Source organism: Trichosurus vulpecula, chromosome 8 (assembly GCF_011100635.1).
Source record: "Trichosurus vulpecula isolate mTriVul1 chromosome 8, mTriVul1.pri, whole genome shotgun sequence".
NCBI classification, from domain to species: domain Eukaryota; kingdom Metazoa; phylum Chordata; class Mammalia; order Diprotodontia; family Phalangeridae; genus Trichosurus; species Trichosurus vulpecula.
The window spans coordinates 212,248,017-212,275,726 of NC_050580.1; the positions used below are offsets into that span (position 1 = coordinate 212,248,017).

General features: G+C 38.1%; 1 protein-coding gene across 1 annotated transcript in view; it reads right to left on the minus strand.

Annotated features, from left to right (window-relative positions):
- The window catches only part of CCDC198 (coiled-coil domain containing 198), a 57,141-nt gene extending 45,097 nt beyond the window's left edge, over window positions 1-12,044 (minus strand). Inside the window, exons 1-2 of the mRNA XM_036769594.1 lie at window positions 11,822-12,044; window positions 2,050-2,141 (exon numbers count right to left, since the gene is read on the minus strand). Of these exons, the coding sequence (XP_036625489.1) occupies window positions 2,050-2,141; window positions 11,822-12,044 (315 nt within the window). The remainder of the gene's footprint in view (window positions 1-2,049; window positions 2,142-11,821) is intronic.
- Between the last annotated feature and the right edge of the window lie 15,666 nt (window positions 12,045-27,710).

Sequence of the window (27,710 nt, forward strand, 5' to 3'; positions counted from 1 at the left end):
GAAGTGATAACATTCAGCGACTGATTGGATGTGTGAAGTGAGAGGAAGTGAGGAGTTGCCATCCCAGGGCCTGCCTTGGTTCTAGGTAAGGCCTTTGAAGAGATGGAGTGCAAAAGCTAAATAATCTAGTGACATTATGGAAGGAAGTTAAGGAGAGGGCATATTTCTTTACTCATTAGGAATTCCTTAACCTATAGTTTAAAATCCTGCTAGAGATGAATAACTCAGATGAGTTAAGGGAGGAAGAGAGAAAGGAAGGAACTTCTTATGTCCATAATTGTAAGAACACAATATCTCATCTTCCTGAGTTCAAATCTAACCTCAGACATTACCTGTGTGACCCTGGGCAAGTCACCTAACCTTGTTTTCCTCACTTTCCTCATCTGTAAAATGATCTGGAGAAGGAAATGTCAACTGGCTCCAACATCTTTGCCAAGAAAATCCCAAATGGGGTCATGAAGAGTCAGACATGATTGAAACAACCAAACTACAACAAAATTGACACACTCAATTGATATACTCAAGGTGATGCTTCAGCTAGTTTTAGTGGCTAACATAGGGGCCATCTCCAGTCATCCTGATCTATATTTTGCCCCTGGACCCAGATGGCTCTGGAGGAGAAAGTGAGGCTGGTGACTTAGCGCAGCCCTGCTCACTTAAATCCAATTCACTTGCAAGTCATGGCATCACCTTCCTGATGTCACATTCCACTTCAAGAATGAAGTATAAACAACAATGACAAATCCAGTAGTTAGATTTTCACTGCGAGCATTATGCCTCGGAAATCTGTAATCATTACAAATCAGGGTTTAATTTATTGTTTTATTGATTTCTAGACTTAAGGGGCTAATAATACAGATTAAACTTTAAAATGTGTGTGCATACATTTTTTTCTTCCCAGAGAGCCCAGATGTTAAACATTTACCAGTACACCCTTGTATTGATGAAAAAACACTGAGCTATGCAAAAATGCAGTAAAAAGCTAACGGAATGAAGCCACAGTGGAGGACTGATGATTGGAGGCTGCTGCTGCTGCTGCTGCTGCTGAAGATGATAATGATAACTGGCATTTATATAGCACTTTAAGGTTTGCAAAACACTTTACATCCATTATCTCATTTGAGCCTCACAACATGCCCTATTGAGATGCAGATATTTTGTATTACTAGTGAATGATGGATATGCTCTGCTGTTGTTTAAAACAAAGGCAAGAGCATTTAGCACTGGGGACATCTGGGACTTGACTAGTCATCCCTCAATACCACTCACTGTAGACGTTCTTTGTCTCTGGCCGAAAAGGGAAATGGAGTTGGTATTATCTTACATCCCACTACACACAGCTGAAGTCAGCAGAGTTTGCAACATCCCACAGAGTTAAGGAAGCTGAGCCTGGGGGCTGCCTGCTGAATGTAGCTGCCTTTTCTGGGCTAGTGGAACTAGAACTTAAAGATGCTGATTTGCACCTGGTTCACCTTCAACAAATCCCTCCAGCTTGCTAACAATGAGTTTTTCTTGTTTCCTCTATCTCAGCATTCAAATTTGGTTTTAGGGATTAATTTGTGTGTTTTCTAGCCAGATTTCTGACTTGGAAGGAAGAAAACTAGCATTTATTAAATGTCTACTATGTGTGCCAAGTGCTTTACCATAGATTATCTCATTCAGTTCTTACAACAACCCTGGTGGGTACATGCTATTCATACCCCCATTTTGTAGTTGAGGAAACTAGGGCAGACAGAATGCTAGGTGACTTACCCAGGGTCACACCTATTAAATATCTGAGGCCAGATTTGAACTCATCTTCCTGTCTCCAGGACCAGTACTCTATTCACTGTGCCAACAAGCTGGGATGGGGCTTTGTTATAGTGTATTAATTAAGTCACCGTAAATCGTTGTTCATCAAATGTTCTTTATCAAACGAGGATGAATCAGTCATTAACAGCATCCTATTGATCACTTTACAACATTATCCTTTTATATGATTAATGTTGAAAGAGGATGTTACCATTAACTCCAAGAAATTCCTTATGAATCCATTTAAGTTCATCTTACTTGAAATCTTCGAGGTGGATGTCTTTTAATAATACTTGTTTCTCCCTTTTCCAGTGGAATATCAGCGGACATGGGCCTGGGCACTTCAAGACCTGGGGAAGAAATAAGAAAATGTCACTACAAATATTCTCACATAGATTCATCTGAAGCATTGACAGTTTGACTCTCAGTAAATGGAGCATTGGACTTGGATCAGAGAAGGCCTGGGTTCAAATCTGGCCTCTGATGTTTGCTAGTAACATGACCCCGGGCAAGTCACTTAACTTCCTCATCTGTAAAATGGAAGCTTTAATAGCACCTACCTCCCAGAGTTGTTGTGACAATCAAGTGAGATATTTGTAAAGCACTTTGCAAGCTTTAAAATGCCTATAGATACAAGCTATTATTGCTAACAAATCATCACTTCCTTCCATTTATATTTTTTAAATATCTAATCTAGAGGTATGGTACACTGTTAAAACAAAGTCAAAAAATGGTCATGCTATGGGCCCATTGTGGGCCACAGTAATAAAATGTTAGACCAGTAGAATGTTAATTCCTTTTTATAAAAAAAATATTTATTTATTTTTAATTTATGGAATTAAACAAGTATTTTCATAATATAGTATAATATAAAAAAGATGATTGCACATGAAACTGCAAATCTATTATGTACAACTTGCTATTCTTTTTAAATGTATAATAGAAGTTACCATGTAAATTTCTTTTTTTTTCCCTTTTGTTTCTTGCCTCTCCACGCCCTATCCCAGAGATGGCTACCTAGACACAAATAGATAGAGCATGAGTTTCTTAATGGTAAGGACTGTAAATTCTTTGTTGTAATCTCAAGCAAAATGTCTCACACATTTTTTCTTCTAAACAGTCCCTGTTATTTCACTGGAAGAACAGAATGAAGAAAACCAGCATTTATTAATATGTGCTGGGCACTGTGCTCATTTGTGTGTGTTTCATTTGATCTTTACAACAATTCGGGTGAGAACATACTATTATTGGTGTAGGAAACTCCCAAGGAAGAATTTCATTCACCAATGGAGACTGTTAACTCCTCTGAGATTTCATCTTACAGCTTTGCCTGAAGCACTGAGTTTAAGTGATGTGTCTATAGTTACATAGCTAAGTATTTGTCAGGAGTAGGGGTTAGGGGGCAGCTAGGTGGTACAGTAAGTAGAGCACCTGCCCTAGAGTCAGGAGGACCTGAGTTCAAATGTGACCTCAGATACTTGATACACTTACTAACTGTGTGACCTTGGGCAAGTCACTTAACCCCAATTGCCCTGCCTTCCCCTCTCCAAAACAAACACACTAAAACAGAAGTAAGGATTGAACCCAGGTGTTCCTGACTCCAAGGCTGGCCCTCTAGCCACTCTGGACACTATTTCTCAATTTGAACATGTTTATAAAGCAAATGCTTTATAAATGTTTGGATTGGATTAGATGATACCCAGTCTCAGCCCTAACCATCCTTATCTCCTCCATAGCCTTCTATGTAAGGAAACAGTTCTGATAATAAAAGCATCAACTCATATTCCTAAAATAATTTAAGATTTAGGATTTAGTCATGTCCGTCTCTTCGTAACCTCATTTCCTCACTATTCTGTAGCACAGGTAGTGCAGTATTTTCCCCAGTTTTTTGGATTTGTGATTTCACTGACATCATCATCATCAGTGAAAGGTCTCCCAAAAGCCTTTTTAGCGGTAGTGTTTTAAACTTTGCAAAATACTTTACACACATTATCTCATTTGTTCCTCCAAATAACCCTGTGAAGTAAGTGCTATTATTAGCCTCATGTTACAGGATGAGAGAGGTTAAGTGCCTTTCCCAGGGTCATACAGCTTGTGTCTGAGGAAGAATCAAACTCAAGTCCTCTTGACTCCCAGTCTGGTACTCTTTCCATCATTGTTCAATCATTTTAGTCACTTCCATCTCTTTGTAACTTCATTTGGGGATTTCTTGGGGAAGATACTGGAGTAGTTTGCCATTTTCCTCTCCAGCTCACTTTACAGACAAGGAACTGAGGAAAACAGGGGTAAGTGACTTGCCCAGGGTCACACAGCTAGCATGTGTCTGAGGCAACTGAGCCACCTAGCTGTCCAGCTGAATACGTTTATATAATTTGTAAATAAGTAAATATACACATATTTATATATGTGCTATTTTTTTTTACTGACATGGATCACAAGATTTAGAGCTGTAAGAGAATTTAGATATCATCTAGTTTCAGAGAAGGAAAATGAAGCCCATAGAAGTTAAGTGACTTACCCAGAGGGGTAGGATCAAAAAATTTTGAAAACCATTGGCATAGAGCATTAGGAAAGTTGGGTTCAAATTTGCCCATGAAATAATAGCTAAAATCCCTTTACCTTTCAGAGCCTTGGTTACAGGGGTGTGCCAGAACCAGTTTGAACCCACTCTTCGGCACTAATAACTATATTTTCACTGTTAGCGTTTACAATTTGGAAATCTGCTGATGCTACAAATCAGGGCTTAATTTGTTGTGTAGTTGATTGTTAGATTTAAGAAAGTGATGGAGGAAATAAAAATGCAGATCAAATTTAAAAGCATGGCATGTTTGCTTTTTCTTTTTTTTTTTCAGTGAGCTAGCTGTTAAATATTTACCAGCATATTCCTGTTCAGTTTCCTCATCTGTGAAATGGGGATATCTTGAGAGATATTAGTATATAAGGAATAAGGATTTAGCCTCAGAGTCAGAAAGACCCAGGTTCAAGCCATATATAAGACTAAACAGAGAGAATTCTGGGAAGATAGAGCATATCAGAAAATTCTGAAATTCCAAGGTTTTCCCCACTAAAGAGATAAAATTGTGCCTCAGGACAAACATAGAGCAGGGTAAAAATAATTAGGATTGGGGCAGAATGGGGGTCCTCCTGGGATAATCAGAGAAGATCTGAAGAAAAATCCCAGAAATATGTTTGGTCCCTGTGAAGAGTAAACACCGCCAGGCTAGGACCACTGAAACAACTGGCTGTAAGCCCTGGCAATAGCTGGGTTGGGAGGCTACCTCCCCTGGGTAAGATCGATGCAATCTCTGCTGATAAGGAGCATCAGACCCAGCTATGCTGCAAAGATGGGCCAGGGCTGAGAAGGAACCAGCACATGCTGGTAAGTGCAGAAGCACTGCTGGCTACAAGCACTTATAGGAGGCTGGAGGTTTTGGTTTTAGTTCCAGGCCAGAGGGGAGAACTGAAGGAGGATCTGAGACCAAAGGCACCATCCTTCATACTCCAGGACTAGAGGTGATCACAAACTCTAAACTACCACAATTAAACACACACACACACACACACACACACACACACACACACACACACAAAGGAGAAAGGATCCAACCATAGAAAGTTACTATGAGAATAGGGAGGACTTGGGTTCATCTTCAGAGGAGAACTGAAGCAAAGAAATCCTTTTCTACCCCAAAGAATAACATCAAATGATCACCTGCCCAAAAGAATTCATAGAAGAACTTTAAAATGACTTAATAAAATGAGAGAGATTGGAGGGGGGCGGGGAAAGAACAGTCCAAGAAAAGCAAGAAGATTATGAAAAGAAAGTAAATCATTTAGTAAAAGAGATCCAGAATTTCAAACAGCAAAAGAGCTACAGTTCTGACCAAAAATATCATACCAAGCAAAGCTAAACATAATCCTGAATGGAAAAAAATGGGCATTTAATGAATTGTTAAACTTTTAGGACTTTGTTAAAAAAAAGAAAACCTGAACTTAATAGAAAATTTTACATACAAGAGCCAAGAGAAATATGAGGTACATGTCAAAGATTAATTACAAGGGACTCAATAAGGGCAGACTGTTTACCTTTTATGTATTTAAAATGTAAAACACATATCTAAGATTGTTATTAGTATTTGGGTAGTTCATAAGAAACATTACAGGAGAATTGAGTATGATATATCTTTAAAAAGAAAAATTGTTTAGGAATAGCTAAAACAAGTAATTATCTTATACAAATGAGGTGTGAGAGGAAGAACCAACACAGAGGAATTAGATAGGGGAGGAGGGCTGTTAGTTCTGGAAATCTGCTTTCATTGGGAATGGGTTCAAGAGGGAACAATACATATATACAAACACACATATATACATATATATACACGTATGCATATATGTGTATAAAAGTTTTCTAAATTCAGAAAGAAACAAAATGCTAAGGGGATAGGAAGGGGGAAGAGGATAAGGGAGTGATCTTTAGAGGGGAGGGTGAAGGAATAGTTCAAAAAGGGGTATAGAAAAGTGTTTAGATTTTTGGCAATGGCAGGATATGGGAGCAATGAGGGGGGTAGGTTAAGTATTCGGAGGGCGAAGTAGCGAGTAGAAGTAAAGTAGAGGAGTCAAGAGGGATAGGAAATAAGAAGAACACGCAAACAAAAACAAAGATCATGAGTAGAATTTGTTAGGGAAAGTATATGTCTATCTACGTATGTATACGTGTATGTATGTATATGCATGTATGTATGTATGCGTATGTGTACGTATATATCTAAATATAAATATACCCACACAATTGTAGCCATCAGCAGAATGGAGGAGGAAAAAAGAACAAAGCAAAAAGTGCACAGCAGAGAAGAAAAGAAAACTTACAAGGAAGCAAAGAAAAGATGGACAGCTTTCAAAACAATGAGTAGTATTAATTATATAGGCTTTCTTGAAATAAAAATTGATTGCTATATATTTTGAATCTTCTCTTATGTTCAACTGTGCACATGACATGCTTTTTTCCTCTTTTTTATTTTATATTTGTTTCAATATTTAAGTTTATGTTTCTTTTTCTTTCCTCTATTGTGTATTTAAGTTTTAGTATTTAAGTCTAAAATTTTTAAGATGAGGTAAAAAAAAAGACTAAACAACTTTGGGCAAGTCACTTAACCCCTCAGTGCCCCTGGCAGTTCCCTGGGACTGTAAGTTGCAGAGCAGTTGACAACTTGTATTGGAAAATGGAGTTTCCTAATGGAAAGAGCAGCTAGGTGGAATGGTAGATAAAATGAATCTTCCTGACCCCAACCCTGGCATTTTATCCACTGTGCCACATAGCTGCCCAGAAAACCCTTTAGGGGATTCCCTATTTGTACTAATAGGGACTTAGCTATAATGCATACATTACATCATGATGAATGTTACATGTGCATTATGTGTACAACATACAATCTATAGTGCATTATAAAACACAAAACAGAAATTTAAAAAGAATGAGATAAAGATGAAATAACTGATCTTGGAGTCAACAGGAAACAACTGGAATTTATTGATAGAGGAGTCACTTGGTCATACTGACACTTAAAGAAAAATCACTGTGTCAGCTTGGTGAAGAATGGATTAGGAAGGGGAGTTCTTGAGGCAGGAAGATCAATTAGGAGGCTATCATAATAGTCTAGGCAGAACAAAATGAGGATATTAGGGAAGGTGATGACTATGAGTAGAGAAAAGGGGACAGATTGAAGATATATGGAGATAGAAAAGATTTGGCAAATGATTAGCAAATCAAAGACACCAACAGTTGAGGTTGTGATTCTCTTTCTAGCTGCTTGCAATATTTTCTCCTTGACCTGGTAGTTATGGAATTTGGCTATAATATTTCTCAGAGTTTTCAATCTGGGATCTCTTTCAGGGGGTGATCGGTAGATTCTTTCAATGATGATTTTACCCTCTGGTTCTAGAACCTCAGGACAATTTTCCTTAAGGATTTCTTGGAAGATACTGTCCAGGCTCTTTTTTTTTTATCATGGCTTTCAGGTAGACTAATAATTCTTAGATTGTCTCCCCTGGATCTGTTTCCCAGGTCACTTGTTTTTCCAAACAGATATTTCACATTTTCTTCTATTTTTTCATTCTTTAGATTTTGTTTGACTGATTCTTGATGTCTCATAGTCATTAGCTTCTACTTGCCCAATTCTAATTTTTGATGTATTGTTTTCTTCCTTTAGTTTCTCTGTCTCCTTTTCCATTTGGTTGATTTTACTTTTCAATGAAACATTTTCTCCATTTATATTCTGAATCTTCTTAACCATTTCACCAATTTTACTTTTTAAAAATTAGTTTTCATCAGTGAATTTTTTTTCCATTTTTTCTTTTACCTCTCTAATTTGGTTTTTAAAGTCCTCCTTGAGTTCTTCCAGGAATGCTTTTTGTTCTGGAGACCAGTTCACTTTCCCTTTTGAGGTTTCAGATGTGGGTGTAGTGTTCATGCTGTCCTCTTGTGAATTGGTATTTTGATCTTCCCTGTCTCCATAGTATGAATCAATGGTCTTTGAAAGCTTCTCAGTGTTCTTTTTCATGGTGTTTTTTTTTTCTCCTGGTTTCTAAAGTGGATCTCTGCTTCTGGGGCTCAGGGGGCTCTGTCCCAAGTTTTTTGTGTTGGGATCTAACTTTATGTGTTATGGCCTCTGGTTTACTGAGGGGTGAGGGATGGGTGGTCGCCCAGTGTTCTCCCAGACCAGCGCATTGGCTGGATTCCTCTGCTGTTCCTGGTTGGTTTGGTCTGGTGCCCTTGTGGTGCCAGCACTCCTTCACCTCTCGGTCTACTGGTAGCTTCTAACTCTCTCAAATCTGCTCAGATTCACTTTTTTAGATGTATCTGACAGAATTTGTAAGAAAGCTCCAGTAGTTCCTTTCTTTCACAGCACCATCTTGGCTCTGCCCCCTGAGGTTGTGATTCTGAAGTGACTAAAAGAACGTTGGTGCCCTCAGCAGCAGTAAGGAAGTTTGGAAGAGGGCTGGATTGAGGGGATAAAGATAATGTAATGAGAGTTCCAACATGTCACAACATATCCATACCACTTATATTGTACAACTCATTGTCTTCCACCCAAAATAAAAATAAGGGGGAAAGGGTACCAACCGCTGCCATGGAATGAAAAGCCCTTGGAAACCACTCTCCTAATGTCTGCTACTGCTATGCAGTAATCTGGGGAGAGAGGTGAGGATGTTGGGAGGAGGTGAGCAACAGCAATGAAACTTGGGCTGTGGGTGTTTGGATCAAGGTTAAATTTGTAAGTGCCCTGGAAGGATGATGCCTGCCTCAGAGGGGAGTGGAGTGAGAATTTTATAGCCAAGAGAGCAGAATGAGAGGAATGTTGATAGATATGGGTAGGTGTGGTTGTATTTGGACAAGCCCCAGCCAATTGCTTATCAGGTGACCCAAATTCCCACCCTCTGATTTGGTTAATCCCACACCTCCTTGGGTTTAGGTGGTCCCATTGAGGTCCAGCCACAGCCCTCACTTTGGAGACCACAAATATTTATTAAGTGCTTGCTATGTGTAAGTCACTGTAGTAGGCACTGGAAGTACAGAGATGTTGCTCTACAAAATTAGTAAGCATGTCCTTTGAGTTGTGAATCCCTAGCCACTACTTATTATATACAATCCTATCATACATCCATTGAATAAATTCCGTATAAAGAAAGTGGATGAGTAGCATAGATATTGAAGACTTAGAAAGGGAGATGCTCTTTCTCCTTAAGTAAACTCTATCACCAATGAAAGGGGTGGATTTCTCTTCTCCCTAGGTTGCCCCTTCTTGGATGCAGCTATAATCAGGGGCCTGAACAGATAAGAAGCTCTATGAGCAAATCCATCCTCAATCCATCTTCAAGGCATCATTTCTTTGTCTCATTTTTGAAGGTGGCCTAAAGGATTATAACATGACAAAACTTAAACAAAAGCTCACTTCTTGGCTTTTTATAACAATTTAGACTCTCTCTGATTTTTAAATGCGTTACCCACAACTCACCATCAGTCTTGCTTTGCATTTCAATGGAAAAGTCCAAGGGTTTTTTTAATTTAATTTTTTTGTTATGGGACCTATGGTTTTACTGGTATAAGGAACTTCAGGTGAGGAAAATCCTTCTACAATTGCAAATCTATAATTATTCTGCATACAGTTGTCTAAGAACTCAGAAATTGACTTGCCCAAAGGGTCACAAACCAGTAATTTACCAGTGTTTTCCTTATGATGAAAAAATGAATATAGCCATACCTTATTTTTCTCTGTAATTTTAAATGAAGCAGGTTTTTCAGGTTTAGCTTATTTAAAGTGATACCATTGCATTAAGCAGTACAAAATAATAATTATAATGATGATCATATATCTAACATTTATATAGAGTATTAAAGTTTTCAAAGGACTTCACATCTGATATATTTTAAGTGTTATCTCCTTCAATCTTCACAACAACCCTGCTTTTCTTATCCCTATCTATGGATGAAGAAACAGAAGCTGAGAGAAATTGAATGACTTACCCAGAGCCACACATCTAGTAAATCTCTGAGGAATGATTTGAACTCAGGTCTTTATAACTCCAAGTCCAGCTCTCTATTCGTTATTTCACATAGGACCAGATACTTTAGATGGAACCCAGTAATTAAAATATTTTTGGTGAAAGATTCCTAGATGCCAACTAGATGTCAAACATGACTAGCAATTCCTTGCTTTTGAATTGGTCTTGAAGGCACTTTCCTCCTATTTTCTCATTTTGTATTTCCAGTACCTATGTGAAGTATTAGGGACATGTTAATGCCTCTATTTTACAGATGAGCAACCTGATATATAAGAAAAGATTTAGTGATTTCCCTAAGTTCACAGAACTAGATAGTGGTGTGACTATGCCTAGAACTGAATATTAGTCAATGATGCTTCCATTACTATATACTGCTTTTTAAAATTTTTTATTCTGGTCATTCACATCTAAGCAGAGAAGAGCAATGTTACAGCCTTGCCTTACAAAGTGAGTCCATTTTCCTCATTCAATTGCAATAATTTTCTTGGCACAAGCAAAAGCTTCTATTCTAAAGATAAAATTGGGGCATAAAAGGCATCTTTGTCAGTGAAAATTTAGCGAAAATCCAGTTCTATTATTAGGAAATTGAGAGATGCATCAAATATACACATGTACAGAATAGAAATTAAGCCAGTCAATTGGGGACATAGTAGTATCATGCATGTGAGTTTCTGAAATAGTTGTTAGTTATACGGAATAATGCTTTCTAACTAAGTAACTAGAGACATTTATTTCTTTTATAAATCTGGAATGGGAAACAAAACCTGAAAGACCATTAATGGAAATACTTGCTTTTAAGGTAATTTGGAAATATCCAATAATAACCTTTTCTCAAAATGTAATTTGTATTTAAGTGCTGTCATAAAACACTGAAAAAAGTTACTTGGACTATTCAGAGATAATTTATAGTCACTTCAGGGTCAATTCCCGTAATCAGAGTAGGGGAATTTCTCTTCTTAAATTGAAGATGTATAAGGAGAAAAAGAGAGTATTAAGTAAAGAAAGGAATGCCCTAGTCACTCATTTCGTTTCCCTCTGGAACCATTAGTAGTTTGCAATTGTTCAAAGCATTTCAACTCTATTTCCCTGGTGATATAAGATATTACAAAAATTATTTTTAATTTAGACCATATCTGACTATGATTATTATTACTGATTTTATATATATACACAGTACTAACAGTATAATATGAACTGTATAAAAAAGTAAGAAACAGTAAACTGAGATGTATCCAAATGATTTCCCCTCACCCTTCATCCAGAATGGCAAAATTTCTAACATATCTTCCCAAAAAACTTCTCTGCTCCCTTGGACAAACTCTTAATTGCTAAACTTTTATCTTTCAACATATCATCTTTTTTTTTCAGTTGTATTCAGAAAATTCCAGTTCTATGTAAAAACAACCACACAAGTCTATCAATAGCCTTCCTTCACCTGGAAGCATAATTTCCATGCCATTTTCATTTTTACCTGAAGCATATCTCCTATACAAAGTCTCCCGAAGTGGTGGCAGCTGCCTGTCCAATGTGCTCTTCTTCTCTTGTAGTCTTGCAAATGAATATAAACTTTGATCCTCTGGATTGTCATTGAACACCAAGTCCACAGGGTTGGCTGGGGAGCACATTGGGTCTTTATCTTGCATAGGGGCCACTCTGGTCACCCTAGGGTGAGCCTTAGAGTGTTTTGACCCCATTTCACTTTAAGGACATTAAAAATATGCGGGGGGGGGGGAATGAGGAGAATCTTGGACTTTCAACTTGCCCTGTTATTAATGTACCTTTCTTTCTTGTTGCTTTGTAAAGCAGTCTTTTAGTTCAAGACATCTTTCTAGTTCTATTTCATTACACATAACCCCTTTGGACTACTTCATGATAGGCTGGTTTCTATGGTTACTCCCCTATTAACTCCTCCCTAGTCATTCCTGCATCAGAATTCTGTTAAACATTGATTTCACTGGGCTTTTCTCTGGAAGTATTAGTGTAAGGAACACTAATCTCTATTAATTATTAGACAAATCTCTTAACACCAGAAAAAGCTGTTAGTACATTTGTAGTGGGAAGGCTTAGAAAATTCAATTGTTTTTGAATTCCAGAAATATTAATTAACTAATGCCCCACTATGTGCAAGACCCTGTGCCAGGAACCAGAGATACTAAGATGGAAAAATATACTCTCTATCCACAAGGAGCTTACAGTCTAAAAGGGAGATACAACATACACAGAAATAAGTATACTATAAAGGCAAAATGAGATAAGACAAAAGGAGATACAGAGACTCTTGGAGAAAACACATTCAGTTTGTGGAAGGGAGAGCATGAAGAAAGATTTTATGGCAGAGGTATCACCTGACTGGGTTTTGAAAGAATAAAAAAGACTTCAGCAGGAAGCAATGAAGTAGAACATTCCAGTGTGGGGTACGGCCAGCATCAATGAATATGGAATATGGGAGCATCTGGTAGTTTCTTTTGGAAAAAACAGATAGTATATGAAAAGAAGTGATGTCAAACAAGGCTGGAAAGGTAAGTTGGAGCTATGTTGTAGAGGACCTTAAATGCCAAGCTTAGGAGTTTGCATTTTATCCTGCAGGCATCAAGAAACCCCTGTCTTGGTTTGTGTGTTTGTGTATGTGGAGTTTTTTTATTCTGTTATTTTTTAGCAGAGAGGTGACAGGCAGACATGCATAGAGGAACATTTTGGCAACTTTGTGAGTGATGGATTGATGCCTAGAAATAAAAAAAAGAAAGACTAAAGAAAACTGAGTTTTATTGTCCTTGAGCATGTACATTTGGACATTTTTTTTCTTTTATGTATACAAGTAATGTGGTAGCAGTATTCTACAGAAATGAATTCTAGAACTGCTAGCCTTTTCTACTGTGCTAATGGGTCTCTGGGAGAAGTTTGTGATGAGATTTATAACAACTTTTACATATAACTTACAAATAGATTTAGTTTCTTGCATGGGTTAATTATTATGTATTGACCATGCTGTTGATATAGTTTATAGTTTGTGTTTACAGGATCCCCAAACTATATTTCTAATACAGTTCAAGTCCTTTCTGCAACCGATCGGTAATGGGAAATCAATCTCAAGAGTCCTTGGAGCCATGTAAATTATGTGTCTGGATGGCTAAGCAGAAGTGATGGATGACCTAAATTTTAATTTCCTCTAGGCAATTGCTTTCCTCTATCCATTCATCCATTGGACTTGAGGGAGACTATATAACAAGTGCTACTTGGTAGACAGGTATCATCGCATAATAAATTGATATTATAAATGGAAACCTCTCTAAGAGATTGCTAAGTCAGAGCAGTTTAATGAAATCTGTATCATCACCCTTTAAAGTGAGTCATTGAATGGAAAGGCCAAATATTTACATAACTGAACTATGTTGAAGATAGCAAGTACTGATTTCAATTTAGTTCAACTAACATTTATTCAATGCTTATTCTATGTAGAGCATTGCATTTGGCACTAGGTAAGATTCAAAATTTAAAAGATATTCAGTCCCTGCTATCGTAAGGCATACAGTCTAGTTTTTACTGTTGTTCATTCGTTTCGGTCATGTCCAACTCTTTGTGGCCCCATTTGGGGTTTTCCTGGCAAAGACATACTGGAGTGGCTTGCTATCCAGGTCACTGTACAGATGAGGAAATTGAGGCAAACAGGGTCACACGGTTAGTGCCTGAGGCCAGATTTGAACTCAGGAAGACAAGTCAGACGCCAGACCCAACACTCCATCTACTGCACAGGAGATATGATACATAGATATAACCCATGGTTCAGAATTCCTTGATTCTGGGCTTATGGGCACTGGGGCTGATTTTAGGGCTTACCCTTTCCCCCAAACTGAATTACTTGGGCTCATGTTGTTCTCAGAGTTTACTCTGGGAAAATGTCCAAATATAGCTCGTATGTTAGTTTTCCACAGATACGGATAACAGGGTCCCAGATCTCATACAATCATGCAAGGTAACATACTTTTTTTTTTGATGTGACAGGCTTTATTTTACAAGTTAAGAAAATACAAAAGTCTCATAGAAGCACATGCATAGTTTCAGAAAACACACAAAGGATTCCCAATATCCCATAATCAATACCATTCTCCTCCTTCTCTGGTAAATCCTACTTTCCAGGGACCTAAAATCCTCCAGACTCAGGGCACCCCATGGAATTAAGTTATAAGGGAAACACACTTTCCAACTAACAGATAGTGTTCCTCCATTCTGGCAAATCTTACTTTACACTCGGATAAATGTGGACCTTTCTCCCACACTCATAGTGCCTTCTTGTGGTTTGGGCTCCCCCAGAAGGGAAATATGCCAGGGTGTTCAAGCAGACAATGCTCCCACATTCTGGTGATTCCCCCCCTTCACTCTGAAGAGACTCATAGATTAAACCTTATAGTGCTACTCTGAGGGCTTGAAATCCCCCCAAAAGGAAACATACTAGGATTAGCAGACAAGCAGCATCCCACCCCCTCCCCCCCACCTTACTGCTAGGTCTACACCAGCCAAGTAATTCTAATAGCAAAAGACAAAATCTAGATCCAATATTGCCCCTGTGTCATGGCTATTTCTCCCAACACCGAGAGCCATATTTGCTATTTTCTTCTCTTTTCAAGAAACATGATGCCCAGAAAGCTTTCCTTTCTTTAGCTAGAAGACTAGATCCATAAACTCTTGAACTTGAGGCTACTCATAAAGCTACCTCCAAAGCTGTCACTGCCAAGAAGCTCCTCTTTTTAGCTGTGACATTGGTAAGATCATGTTTACCTTTGCCATCGCAACTCCAGAAACTTTCAATACTCCATTCCATTGTACTCACTCTTGCCATTTTATTTTTTTGGCTAGAAAAGTCCCTATCCACGTCTCTAGTCTCTGTCCAATGGTCAGAAAAGAGAAGAGAAAGGCAAAAGGCTGCCAGGAATTTCAGGTTCAGCAATTCCCATCTTGGGCCATATGCTTTTGCTACTGTGATATCATTAATGGCTCTGGGGAACCTTCCCTCACTTCATTCCCTTGGTGCATATTTCTGCTGTGCTTTCAGATGTGTTTGAAAGAGGTTGGAAAGGATAAAGGCTGAGTTCTTCATCATGATTCCCAGTTTTTTTTTAGCTGAGCATAATGGAGTGGTTCCTCCTACAAGAATGCAACCTCCCAATGATACAAGTCAACCAATTCATTTTGGGTACAACCATGATCAACATGAATAATCCTCTAGGGAGTGGCAAGAGCTATGTCCATATCCTCCAAAGGAAGATAGATTCAAAGTCCCTTGTAAAGGTTCACCACTCTATAGGCCCATTGTGAAGGGAATTATGATTTTCAAATTAATCAAAATGATATGTGTAATGAATATACTAATAATTTAGGTTTCTCAGAGCTGCTTCTTCTGGCTTGGGAGTCAGAAGCTCACAAGGAAGCTTGACATAGTCAATCAAGCCTTCGACAACACCCTCACAAGCGCTATATTCCTGTGCCTGTATACCTTAAGTGAAGAGAATCAAAGACTGTAGAACCTGTTCTCATCACAGAAATCTGGTCCTGTGTCCCACTGAGTAATAACACCATGATTTGGAACCATACAGTTCCCACAGGACTCAGAACACCTGTATTGTCCTTCCCTTGGGGGCTCGTAACGGGAAACCATTTATGACCTAGAAATGATTGTTTTGCAATCTACCTTCCTCTTCCTTCCCTGCTTGTGATTTATGTATATAAACTGTGCCTTTACTCCAGCATTTAAAGCATTCCTTGCTCTGAAAGTAATTAAACTTCTTTTTTCCTGGCACTCCTGTCTCTGGCCTGTTTGTACAGCTCCAATTATTCACAGGTTAGAGACCAATACAATAAAATCCTGTTGACACCATATAAAAATAACCATAGTACAAAATGGTAATAAAATGCATAGAGTACTGGACTTAGTTTCAGGAAGATAAGTTCAAATCCTGTCTTAAGCACTTTCTACTTATGTTACCCTGGGCAAACCATTTACCCTTTTTCAGCCTCAGGTCAATAAGCATTTATCAAGGACTTATGCTCCAAGCACTATGCTAAGTGCTGGGGACGTAAATAAATTTTTTAAAAAATAGTCCCTACTCTTGTCCTCTTTTCCCTCCTTTCTCCTTCATCTCTAAAATGGGGATGATAATAGCACCTTCTTTATGTGAGATACCATATGTAAAGCACTTCACAAATATGAAGGTGCTCTGTAAATGCCAGCCATTCTTCTTATTATCATTATGAGAGGAGTATAAACAAAGTTCTGTGTGAGGGAGAATGACTGACTCATCTGTCAAAGAAGGTTCTTAGATACATCACAGTTGTGAATTAATAACTAATAGAAATTCACTCTACACCATCCCATACATGTTCATCAAATGAATGTAGTCAGAAAGGAAAGCTGCTTGAAGATCTCAAGAAATTCATTAACTTCCAAGGCAGTCCATTCTCCTTTTGGAAGAGTTATAAATTATTAGTCAAAAATCTGTCTTTCTCCAGCAATGAATTTACCTAGAAAGGTCTGAGGTTCCAGATTTGACTTGAATACTCGGACTGCTATCATGCTGATTATACGTTTACTGAAAATCAAGGACCTGTGATGACAAGAGAGTGGGCTCCTTTGGCTTCCCGGAAGCACGTTCTCAATCCTAGTAGAAGCAGCTATTTGCACTATGAAGGGTTCTTACCAAGTCAGAAGAGTAATGACCCTCTTCCCACAAACTATTTTTATCAGGCAAATGCGAAATGCCACATCAGCCCAGGTGTTCCCTAGGCAGTCATCAAAGCAGGGCCGACATGACTCTCTCACTCCACTCTCTTATTTATCACATAATTTTCCACTGGTCTACTGTTCTAAGGGCACTTTCTTTTTTTAGTCTATGTTGCCAGCTAGTCCACAGTGAGGTTTGTAGGCAAGACTGCCTAAAACCCTCTAAAAGCTTCTATTCCTTCAGCTCTCTGGAGCTAAACAAACCAGTCTAATCTTTCTCCTGTTGGACAATGTAGTGAAAATAAATTTGCTGTCTGGATGTAGTTGACTCCATTTTGCTTTAAGCCTCCATTTGGTGACTGAGTAGCGAGGTGATGCAGTGGTAGAGAGCTGGACCTGGAATCAGGAAGACCTGAGTTCAAATCCAGCCTCAGGAACTTACTAGCTGTGTGACCCTGTGCAAGTCACTTAACCTCTGTACTTGACTTGAAGTCACTTGCCTCAATTTCCTCACCAATAAATGGGAATAACAGCACCTGTCTCTCAGGGTTGTTGTAAGGATAAAATAAGATAATATTTGTGAAGTGTTTAGCACAGTGCCTGGCACATAGTAAGTTCTATATAGAGATTAGCCATTATTCTAATAGCTATGTGATGCTGGGCAAATCACTTAACCTTTGATTACCTCAGTTTCCTCAACTGTGAAGGGAGGATGATAACAGTACCTGCCTTGTAGGGTTGTTGCAGAGATTAAATGAGATAAGATCTGTAAAAAGTGCTTAGCATGGTACCTGGCACATAGCAGGCGCTGTACAAATGCTTATTCCCTTCCCTTCTCTTATCTCCCCCACGCCTGTTTTGTAAGTTGTTTTTTTTTCTGGATATTAGATAAGGACTTAAGTGGTATAGTTTGGTTGTGTTTGTCCTTTGTCTTTGAAGAGGACCATGGCATCAGGAAAATGATGACAGGCCTGTTCATTGAATGGGCGCTACCTCACTTAGAGTGAGAACCTGAAAAGGCATTAGCCCAAAAAGGCCAGAGTCTCCTACTGCATCCTGGGCCATCTCCAGTCTTCCTGATGAATATCAGGCCCCTGGACCCAGATGGCTCTGGAGGAGAAAGTGAGGCTGATGACCTTGCACAGCCCTCCCTCACTTAAATCAAAGTCAACTGCAAGTATAGTTTGGTAAACAACTACTAATGAGGTATATGTACTCTAGATTTGGTAAACAGCTAATAAGGATGCCTGTCCCCAAATCTGGTGAACAACTGACAAAGACTTGCTAATGGCATTAGCTTTGATTGATAGTTTCCTTTCATCACAAGTTTAGGTAATCAATCACCAATCAGAAGGAGGGTAATGCATATAGCTAGAACTATTAGAAACCCGCCAATGACCTCCACTCTTCAACTTTATCTTGGGTCAGGATTGAAGCTGGTTTCTGTGTTTCCCACACTTGAAAACTCAAGCAGTGCTGATTGGCAGACAGAAATTTGCTGATCTGTGAGGCAATCACTTTGGAGAGAGACACACAACCTCTAGCTGGGCGAAGCAGAAATCTTGTCATTGAGTGCTCGTATAAGACACACATACTGGGAAGTCCTGGGAAATGAGTTTGATGTTTTGTTCCTACTGGGGCTTATGTTTGTAAGTAATATAATGTTTGCATGCATTTGATTAATAAAGTTAGATTGCCTACATTGAATTTTTAAGTCTAATTAATGTTTCCATCCTACTAGCATAAGTAGTGGTAAATGAGGGGTGGGGTAGAGGATGTACCTTGCATTACAGACAGCTCCTCTTGTACTTGAAAATAGTGATCAGCGATCTAGTCTTTTTTGAGGCTGAAAATACACAGTTCTTTTAGCCGATGATTTTACAACATCATTTTGGAGTTTCTTCACCGTCCTGGTTGTCTTCTGGGTATGTCCCATTTTTTCCCTTTTTAAATTAAATTTTCTTCTTCATTGTGAATTTAACAATCATCAGAAAACACAAATACTTCACTATGCAAAAGGTCACCGCCCTAATTCAGGCTCTCATCAGCTCGCATCTGGACGCCTGCAATAGCCTTCTTAATTATTCTATTTGCCTCAAATTTCTTCACATTCCAATCCATTCTCTACAGAACTGCCAAACTGATTTTTTTTCTATAGCACAGGTTTAACCATGTTAAGACCCAGCTCATTAATTCCAACAGCTTCTAGGATCAAACAGAAATTCTTCATGGTATTTACAGCTCTTCACAACAAGAACCATTTAATCTTTCCAGTCATCTTACATGTCACTCCCCTCAACAAATTCTGTGGTCCATCCAAACTGGTCTGCTTGTGATTCCTCCTACATGATACCCTATCTGCCGACTCCACGCTTCTGCACCGGCTGCTGCCCATAGCTAGAATCCTCTTTCTCCTCTGAAGTCATCTGGGTCCAGTCACCAGATATAGATCAGGACAAGTAGCGATGGCCCAGGATGGAGTGGGAGACCTTTGCCTTTTTAAGCTAAGGTCTTTCCAAGTTCTTACTTTGACTGAGGCAATGCCCATTCAGTGATTTGGAGTGCTTACTAAGTGAGCTGAGGGATGGCTCCTCTAATCAAAAAAATAATCAAACTGGGAAGGGAGTATCCTCAGGGCTTCTGGCCAGAAGAGAAACAATTACTATTTACATTCACTCTGAGCCATCAGGCTTCTCAAATTAGATAAGTCAGTTAGAAATGTGAAAATTAATGTGGAAGTGAGCATACTTTTCAAATTAACATATGGCATAAATTTGTAAGGGGTAACTAACCTACTAAATCACAGAATCAGGATTCTAGAGGACTTTGATAGGCTAGAGCATTATTGCCAAATCTAATAAGATGAAACTTAGTAGTAATAAATGCAAATTCTTTTACTTGGGCTCTAAAAATCAATTTCATAAGATGAAGAGGACAATTTGGGGGATTTAATGAACAATAAATTCAATATGAGTAATAGAATCACAGAATAATAGAATTTCAGAGTTGAATGGAAACTCAGAGCCATCTAGTCCAACTCACGTCTGAAAAAGGCTCACCTCTTTAAAACTACACCTAACAAGTGGTCATCCAGTTTGCTTAAAGACCTTCAGTGAGAGAGAACCCATTATCTCTTACGCAGCCCATATTGCCTCTGGATAACCCTAATAGTTAACAAGTTTTGTCTGACAACAAATGAAATTTGAATTATACAATTCCTGTGTTATTGCCTTTGTAGATCTTACCCCATCCTCCCTATTTTCTGCTGTGCCTCAGTCCTAGAAATATCAGTTCATGAAAGGTGCAATGTATAATAAAATCTGTTATGATATGGTGGGTGTCATTCTATGTCCTAAATCATGAGTCCTGATCTTAAATCTAGCTCTTACCATAATCACTCTCCATGTTGAAATCAGTTTTATCCATCTCTTGATATCTGTAACCACTACAACCCAAGTGCTAGCTGCCCCCTTCTAGGGTAGTACATTTTCCAAAGATTTGCAACTCTCACTCAAAGAAGGTAGTCACCCAATTTGTAGATCTCATCCCCTCCATATAAAACCCATTCAAAGGTTCCTGACTTTGTTGAAAGCAAATTTCATCTTGAGTGAAGATTTTCTTCACTGGTACCCTTTCCCTCCACTTTCTTGGATGAATCCTCCCTTTTTCTACTCTTCATCTCCTTCTCTCAATTGTTTTTTTTTCCTTCTTTTCTCCCACAATCTCCCCTCTTCTTGAGAGACCAAGGGAATGATTATCCCTTCACTATTTGCCTATGGTCTTGGTGGGGATGCATCTTTTGCTTTCCTCTGTCACTTTCCACTTTTTTATCCTCACAAAAGATAACTATTTACTTAGAGTAAGTCAGGAGCTTTATTTCATAAAGTATTAATTCAATTCTTTTTCTCTTTACTTTTTATTTGACTGCAGTTTCTGCCCTGCTCTGTGGCTCTTACGTCTCTAATCTGATGTGATAGACATTAGCCTAAATGATATTTTCTCCCATGAAATCTATTATGCTTAGTTCCCCCTGCCCCTTTCTTCTGGCCATTCTTTTGACTCATTTGCTCACCTTTATTATTTTTCCTGCCCTCACACTGTGAGTATTCCTCAAGGCTGTCTTTGACTACTCATTCTTTGTATACATACTCCATCAAGTTTTATGACTTTAACAATCATCTTTTATATAGATCACTCTCAATGTACACTATATATCTCTAGCCCTAACCTGTGCTCCAATCTCATATTTCCATTTCCCTTGAAACATCTGAGTTTAGTGTTCCTAAATTCAATAATTCTAAAGCTGAATTTTTCTTTCCATTTTCCTACCCCCACCAATCTTGTTTTGCTTCTCCTCTCTGTATGAGTAATAACACTCCTTCACTGTCAGTGTCCTGATTAAATAATACTGGGTTTTTTCCTACAAAATGTTTCTCAGATTTGTCTTGTTCTCACAGATTTCACTACCAATAATCTGTTTCTCCACTTCAGACTTGAATTACTTCAGTCTTTATTTTAATTACTTTATTTGAATTACTTTAGCCATCTAATCAATCTTCCTACCTCTATTCTATCCGCACTCTAATACATTTTAGTATAATAGCCATTTTAAATTTTCTCAAAACCTTATTTCAGGAAATTTAGTGTTATTTTTCCTAAAAGTTTCCTAAAATATTATTTTCACTATCAGTGAAACTCCCTGTTCAAGAAACTATAATGGCATCCTATCACCAGTGCAGTGTAAATGCATTTACGAGGCTTTCAATGCCCTCCATAATCTGTCCTTATTCTACTTTTCCAACCTTATTTTTCTCCCCATTTCCTGGGATAAACCCATGTTCCTGAGAGCATGCAAAAGCAATGTTAGCTTTTACTTATGCTCCTTCCAACCCAAAGATTTCTTTCCTTTTCTGTATCCCCATAGAAATCCTTCTCATCTTTCAATGCCCAACTCAAACTTCATCTCCTCCATTAAGCCTTGACCAACTATGTTAGCTTACAGTGATGGTAACTTTTAATAAATGTCTCTTGCAATTATGTCCTGTCCTGTACCACCTAGCACATGGTTATTGCTCAGAAATTGTTTCACATTTGTGAGTCTTGACTCTCTAGAGGAGATCTTAACCTAGAGTCTGTGAAATTACATATATAATAGATAAAGTAGATCTGTACATCCATATCCATAGATATCTCTATCTCTATCTCTGTCTCTGTCTCTCTCTGTCTCTCTCTCTCTCTCCCTTTCCATTCATCTATCTATCTATCTATCTATCTATCTATCTATCTATCTATCTATCTATGTGTGTAGCTATTTCAATCTCATTTGTTTCCTTTCCTATGCATTTATTTCATGTACTTAACAATGCTGTTTTGAGAATGAGCCCATAAACTTTACCAGACTGCCAAGGAGGTCCATAAGACAATAAAGGCTAAGAACTTCTAAAGTATATGCATTTGAGGGCCAAAAATAAGTCAGATACCTTCATTCCATCTCTTCCACCCCCTAAGCTCATAGCTCAAGGCTTATCCCATGGTGCAATAGGTGTTTATTAGTATTTGTTTTGATTGACTTATCCTAGTTAATTAATTCAACTGCTTTGCTGGGTGTCCTAATAAATAGTAGCTAGCATTCATATATCACTTTAAGGTTTGCAAAGCTCTTTAAATATGTTAACTCATTTGATCCTCAAACAACCCCAACATGTAGATGGCATTATCTTCATTTTACAGATAGGGAAACTAAGGCTGAGAGAGGCTAAGAGGCTTGCTCAGTCACACAGCTAGTGAGTGTTTGAGGCAGAATTGAAACTCTAATCTTCTGAATCCACATTCGAATTCTATGCACTGTCCAGCTGCCTCTAAAATTGGAGTTTTCCTACACACCTAGACTTAGAACGTAGGGATGCCTGCAGCCTCACTGCTAACCATCTTATCTTGCTTCTCTATCATGTCTCCAGAAACAACATGATACAATAGAAAGAACACTGATTTTGGAGCCAAAAGATTTGACGAGAAATGGAGTTATAGCTACTTACCAGCTGTGTGACCCAGGACAAATCCCTGAGTCTTATGACACAGTTGTGAGGAAAGTATTCTGTAAGCTACACAGCAAAATGTAAACATGAATTATCATTTCTATGGCTTCATAAGGCTGCAAATTATGTTTAAAGATTTTTTTCACTTGTTGGTCTGTTTAAATTACAGTATAAACCCAGTGGCACCAATGACAAACTTCACAGTGTGTTTAGAGCCTGTTTGACCTTGGGTGAGACAAATATATGGGGATGAAATAATCATGACCCAAAATGAAACCACAAAATTTAAAAGAAAAATGTTTGACGTAAGGTAGTGTTTATGCACTTAGTACTGGAACGAGGATAAGGTAGATATTCTCTAGATGTGATCAGTTTTAGGACCCCTACCTATGCCCATATTTAGACCTAGCCTTAGGGTATTTTTGCTGCAATTGAATGGTTACCTCATTGTATACATTGGCAGAGACTACCCACCCATAAATCTGTGGATGCTTTCCCAGGTGGAGTGTTTATATAGCATAGCTTTTCTACTGCTTTGGGCTTTCTCTGGCAAATGGAAATACATCAGTGATGCAGGGCTGTCAGAGAGCCAAACAATAGATCAGAAAGACTCCCAGTGCTTTTTATCAGTGGAATGTGATATTCTATACAATGTTGTGATGGTTTTTAATGCTGGTGGAAATATAAAATGCATAAAGCCAAGAAATGAAATGGGTTTTATTCACTGAGGCTGATTTTCTAGCATTTGAGGACCTGTTTACTGACTGGAATCAGGTTACAGTAGCTGCTGGTTGAACATAAATATTAAATAATCTGCAGTTGCAATTGACAAGTGATTTAAGACTAAGAATACAAAGTAATGGAACATAGTGTGAGATAGGATGTGACATTTGTAGTCAGGAAGACCTGGGTTCAAATCCCACCTCAGATACTTATCACCTGTGTAAAACTAGGAAAGTCACTTACCCACTCTGGGCTTTATTTTTCTCATCTATGAAATGAGGGGATTGAACTCCATTACTTCTAGGGCCCCTTCCAACTCTAAGTCTATAGTCCTATTTGGCATTAGAAAATACTTTTGTCCTTTCAAAATCTTTCATTCCTCCAAATTTATTTTTTTAAAAATGCTAGTAGAGACTTTCCCTATTCTTTGAATTCCTATAATTGGCCTGGCCAGAAAAAGCTCCTCTCTTCTCTGAATGATACGGAATGAGGAAGAAACCATTAAATATAGGAGCATGCCTACCTGGGTGGAGAAAAGCTCTTCTCTTCTTTGAATGATATAGAATGAAGAAGAAGCCATTAAATATAGGAGCATACCTACCTGAGTGGAGAAAAGCTCCTCTCTTCTCTGACTGATATAGAATGAAGAAGAAACCATTAAATATAGGAGCATACCTACCTGGGTGGAGAAATCATGGTGAATATGGCCTTTGGGCTGGGCTTTCAGGGATAGGAAGGCTTTAGACAGGTAAAAAGGGTAATCTGTGTTGGAAGAATATTGTTAAATAATAATAATAATGATAATAACAATAACTTAATCATATAAAATGTTTCAGGGTTTACAGTGTGTTTTATATCCATTATCTCATTTGATCATACAACCACCCTGTAATGTAAATGCTATTTTTAGCTCCATTTTACAGGTGAGGAAACTAAGCCTGAGAGATGTTCAATGACTTGCCAAGGTCCCATAGCTAGTTAGTACCTGCTGTAGGAATTGAAATCGGGTCTTCTTGATCCCCAGTCCAATACTCTATTCACTCTGTTACATTGCATTTCATAGCACAAAACATGTTTGGAAGACAGCAGGCAAGCCAATTTGGTTGAGAACATGTTTCAAGTGATGGAGTAGTGAGCTATAAAGGTAAAAAAGCTATAAAGCTCCAGGCTGTGGAGGGCCTTGAATACCAGCTGTGGAATCCAGTCTTGTCAATACTGCCTCCATGATATCTCTCACATCTCTTGCCTTCTCTCCACTCAAATTATATCCTTTAGGATGTACTGTTGTAATAACTTCTTAATTGATTTTCCTTTCTTAAGTAGCTCCTCTCTCCATTCTGTCATCCACACAACTGCCAAAGTGACATCTTTAAAGTATAGCTCGGCCTATGTCTCTCTGCTCAATAGAATTCAGTAGCTCCCTATTACCCCTATGATATTAATAATAATATATAATACTTAGCATTTATATAGTACTTTAAGGGTTACAAAATGTCTTGCAAATATTACTTCATTTGAAAGGACCCATAAGTACACAAATATTTATAGCAACTTTTTCGTGATGGCTTTTTTTGTGAGAAGTGGAAAATGAGGGGATGCCCATCAATTGGGGAATGACTGAACAACCTATGGTACTATAAAAAATGATGAACAGGATGGTTTGAGAAAAACACAGGAAGACTTACATGAACTGATGCAAAGTGAAGTGAGCAGAACGAGGAGAACACTGTACACAGTAACAGCAATATTGTTACAACAATCAAGCGTGAAAGAGTTACTCTGATAAATACAATGATCCACAAGAATTCCAAAGAATTCATAATGAAAAGAAGAAAGAAATGACAAGCCACTCTAGTATCTCTGCCAAGAAAAAACAAAGATCACCAAAAGTCAGACATGACTAAAAATGACTGAACAAACATGATGAAAAATGTTATCCACCTCCAGAGAGAGAAATGATGAAATCTAAGGATATATTTTTTCTCTTTCCTTATCTCTTTCTTTTTCTTTCTTTCTTCCCTTCTTAATTTTTTCCTTCCTTTCTTTCTTCTCTCCCTCCTACCTTCCTTCCTTATTTTCTTTCTTTCTTGCAACATGGCTAATGTGGAAATAGGTTTTGCAGGACTTAATATTATAATGGGCATCATATTTCTTCCTTTCTCAGTGGGTGGGAAAAGGGTGAAGGGAAGAAGAGAATTCAGAACTGAAAATTAAAATAAGAAGTTAAAGATAAAAATACCAAATATTACCTTATTTAATTTTCACAACCACCTTTTGAAGATAAGTGCTATTATTATCCCCATTTTATAAATAAGAAAACTGAGGCATATAGAGGTTAAATGATGTACCCAGGGTCACATAGCTAGTAGGTGTCTGAGGCGAATTTTGAGCCTGGGTCTTCCTGACTCCAGGCCCAGCGCTCTATCCACTGCACCATTTATCTACCTTTTCTATAGTCCAAATGGACTGGACTTTTTGCTATTTTTCCACACATAATAAATATTCTATCTCCTGTCTCTGTGCTTCCACAAAGGCTTTTCTCTGTGTCTGGAATGTACTGGGGCTCAGAATACCTAGTTTTCTTCAAAGCTTATCTCAAACCCTACCAACCTCCTACATGAGGTCTTTCTTAATACCCTCAGCTGCTAATACCTTTTGTGTTTATTTTCCATATATTTTGTATTTGGTTATTTTGAGGAGATGGTAGGCAAAGTATTGAAAACGAACACAAAACTTCAAATGATCACAAATCAGGCAATTTATTACTCACAGGCAGGCAACCACGGGACTCTCCAGCCCTTCAGTCCCATGGGCAAACATGAGGAGGTGGTAGGAGCCTACAGCAAGATGCGGACCTTGATTGAGTTCCTACAACTATGATTCTCTGCCTCCATATCTGATTATTGTTACTGTACAGATTCACAAGGACTGAGTGGGAGGAGGACTTTAGGGAAAGTCAGTCAGTAGGTGGCCCTGACTACAACTCCCTCCAGTCCTTGAATCACAAGAGCATTGTGATTAAGAAAGTTTGTTAAGCTTGAATGTGAAGTTAATTAAGAAGTTTACTAAACTGATTAGGATTGTAAACTTTGCATTCCTTGCTTAAATGAAGCTGTCAAAACCAATTAAAGGGTATATAAAAACTTTCTGGTACACAAATGGGTCAATAAGTGGTCAAACATGAAGTCACTTCTCTCAGTTAGGGGCTAGCAATAGGTCAATCTTCACAGTTATTTGTGTCTCTCCAAGTAGAAAGTAAACTCTTTAAGGGATTGTTTCATTTTTGTTTCAACAGAATGACTGGCACATAGTAGGTACTTTTTAAAGTGTTTATTGATTAATTCTTTGATTGGAAATATCCATTTCTTTGTCACCTAGACTCCAAGCTAGTAGGTCAATTACTTTTAAGGGGTTATAAATGAAATGGAAAACATAGTTCTTATTTTCCAGTGGTAAAGTCCTAAACTTTACTATAGATTAAAAAGAAAGTGAAAAAACTAGAATTTTCCTATTATATGAATTTGGAATATTAGTGAAGGTTCTGAACTATGGCAGCTAGGTAGCACAGTGGATAGAGTGCCAGGTGTGGGGTCAGGAAAATTTCTCTTCCTGAGTTCGAACCTCAGACACTTCTTCTGGGCACTTAACCCTATTTGTCTCAGTTTCCTTATCTGTAAAATGAGCTAGAAAAGGAAGTGACAAACCACTCCAGTATCTTTGCCAAGAAAACCCCAAATGGGGTAATGAAGTGTCAGACACAATTGGAAAATGACTGAACAACAACAAAAACAACCCAACTCTGAACTACACAAGTGTTTCATATCCTGGAAATATTCAAACATCAGATAAAGAGAAGCAACTTGATTTGCAATCTTTGCAGCATTGAGGCT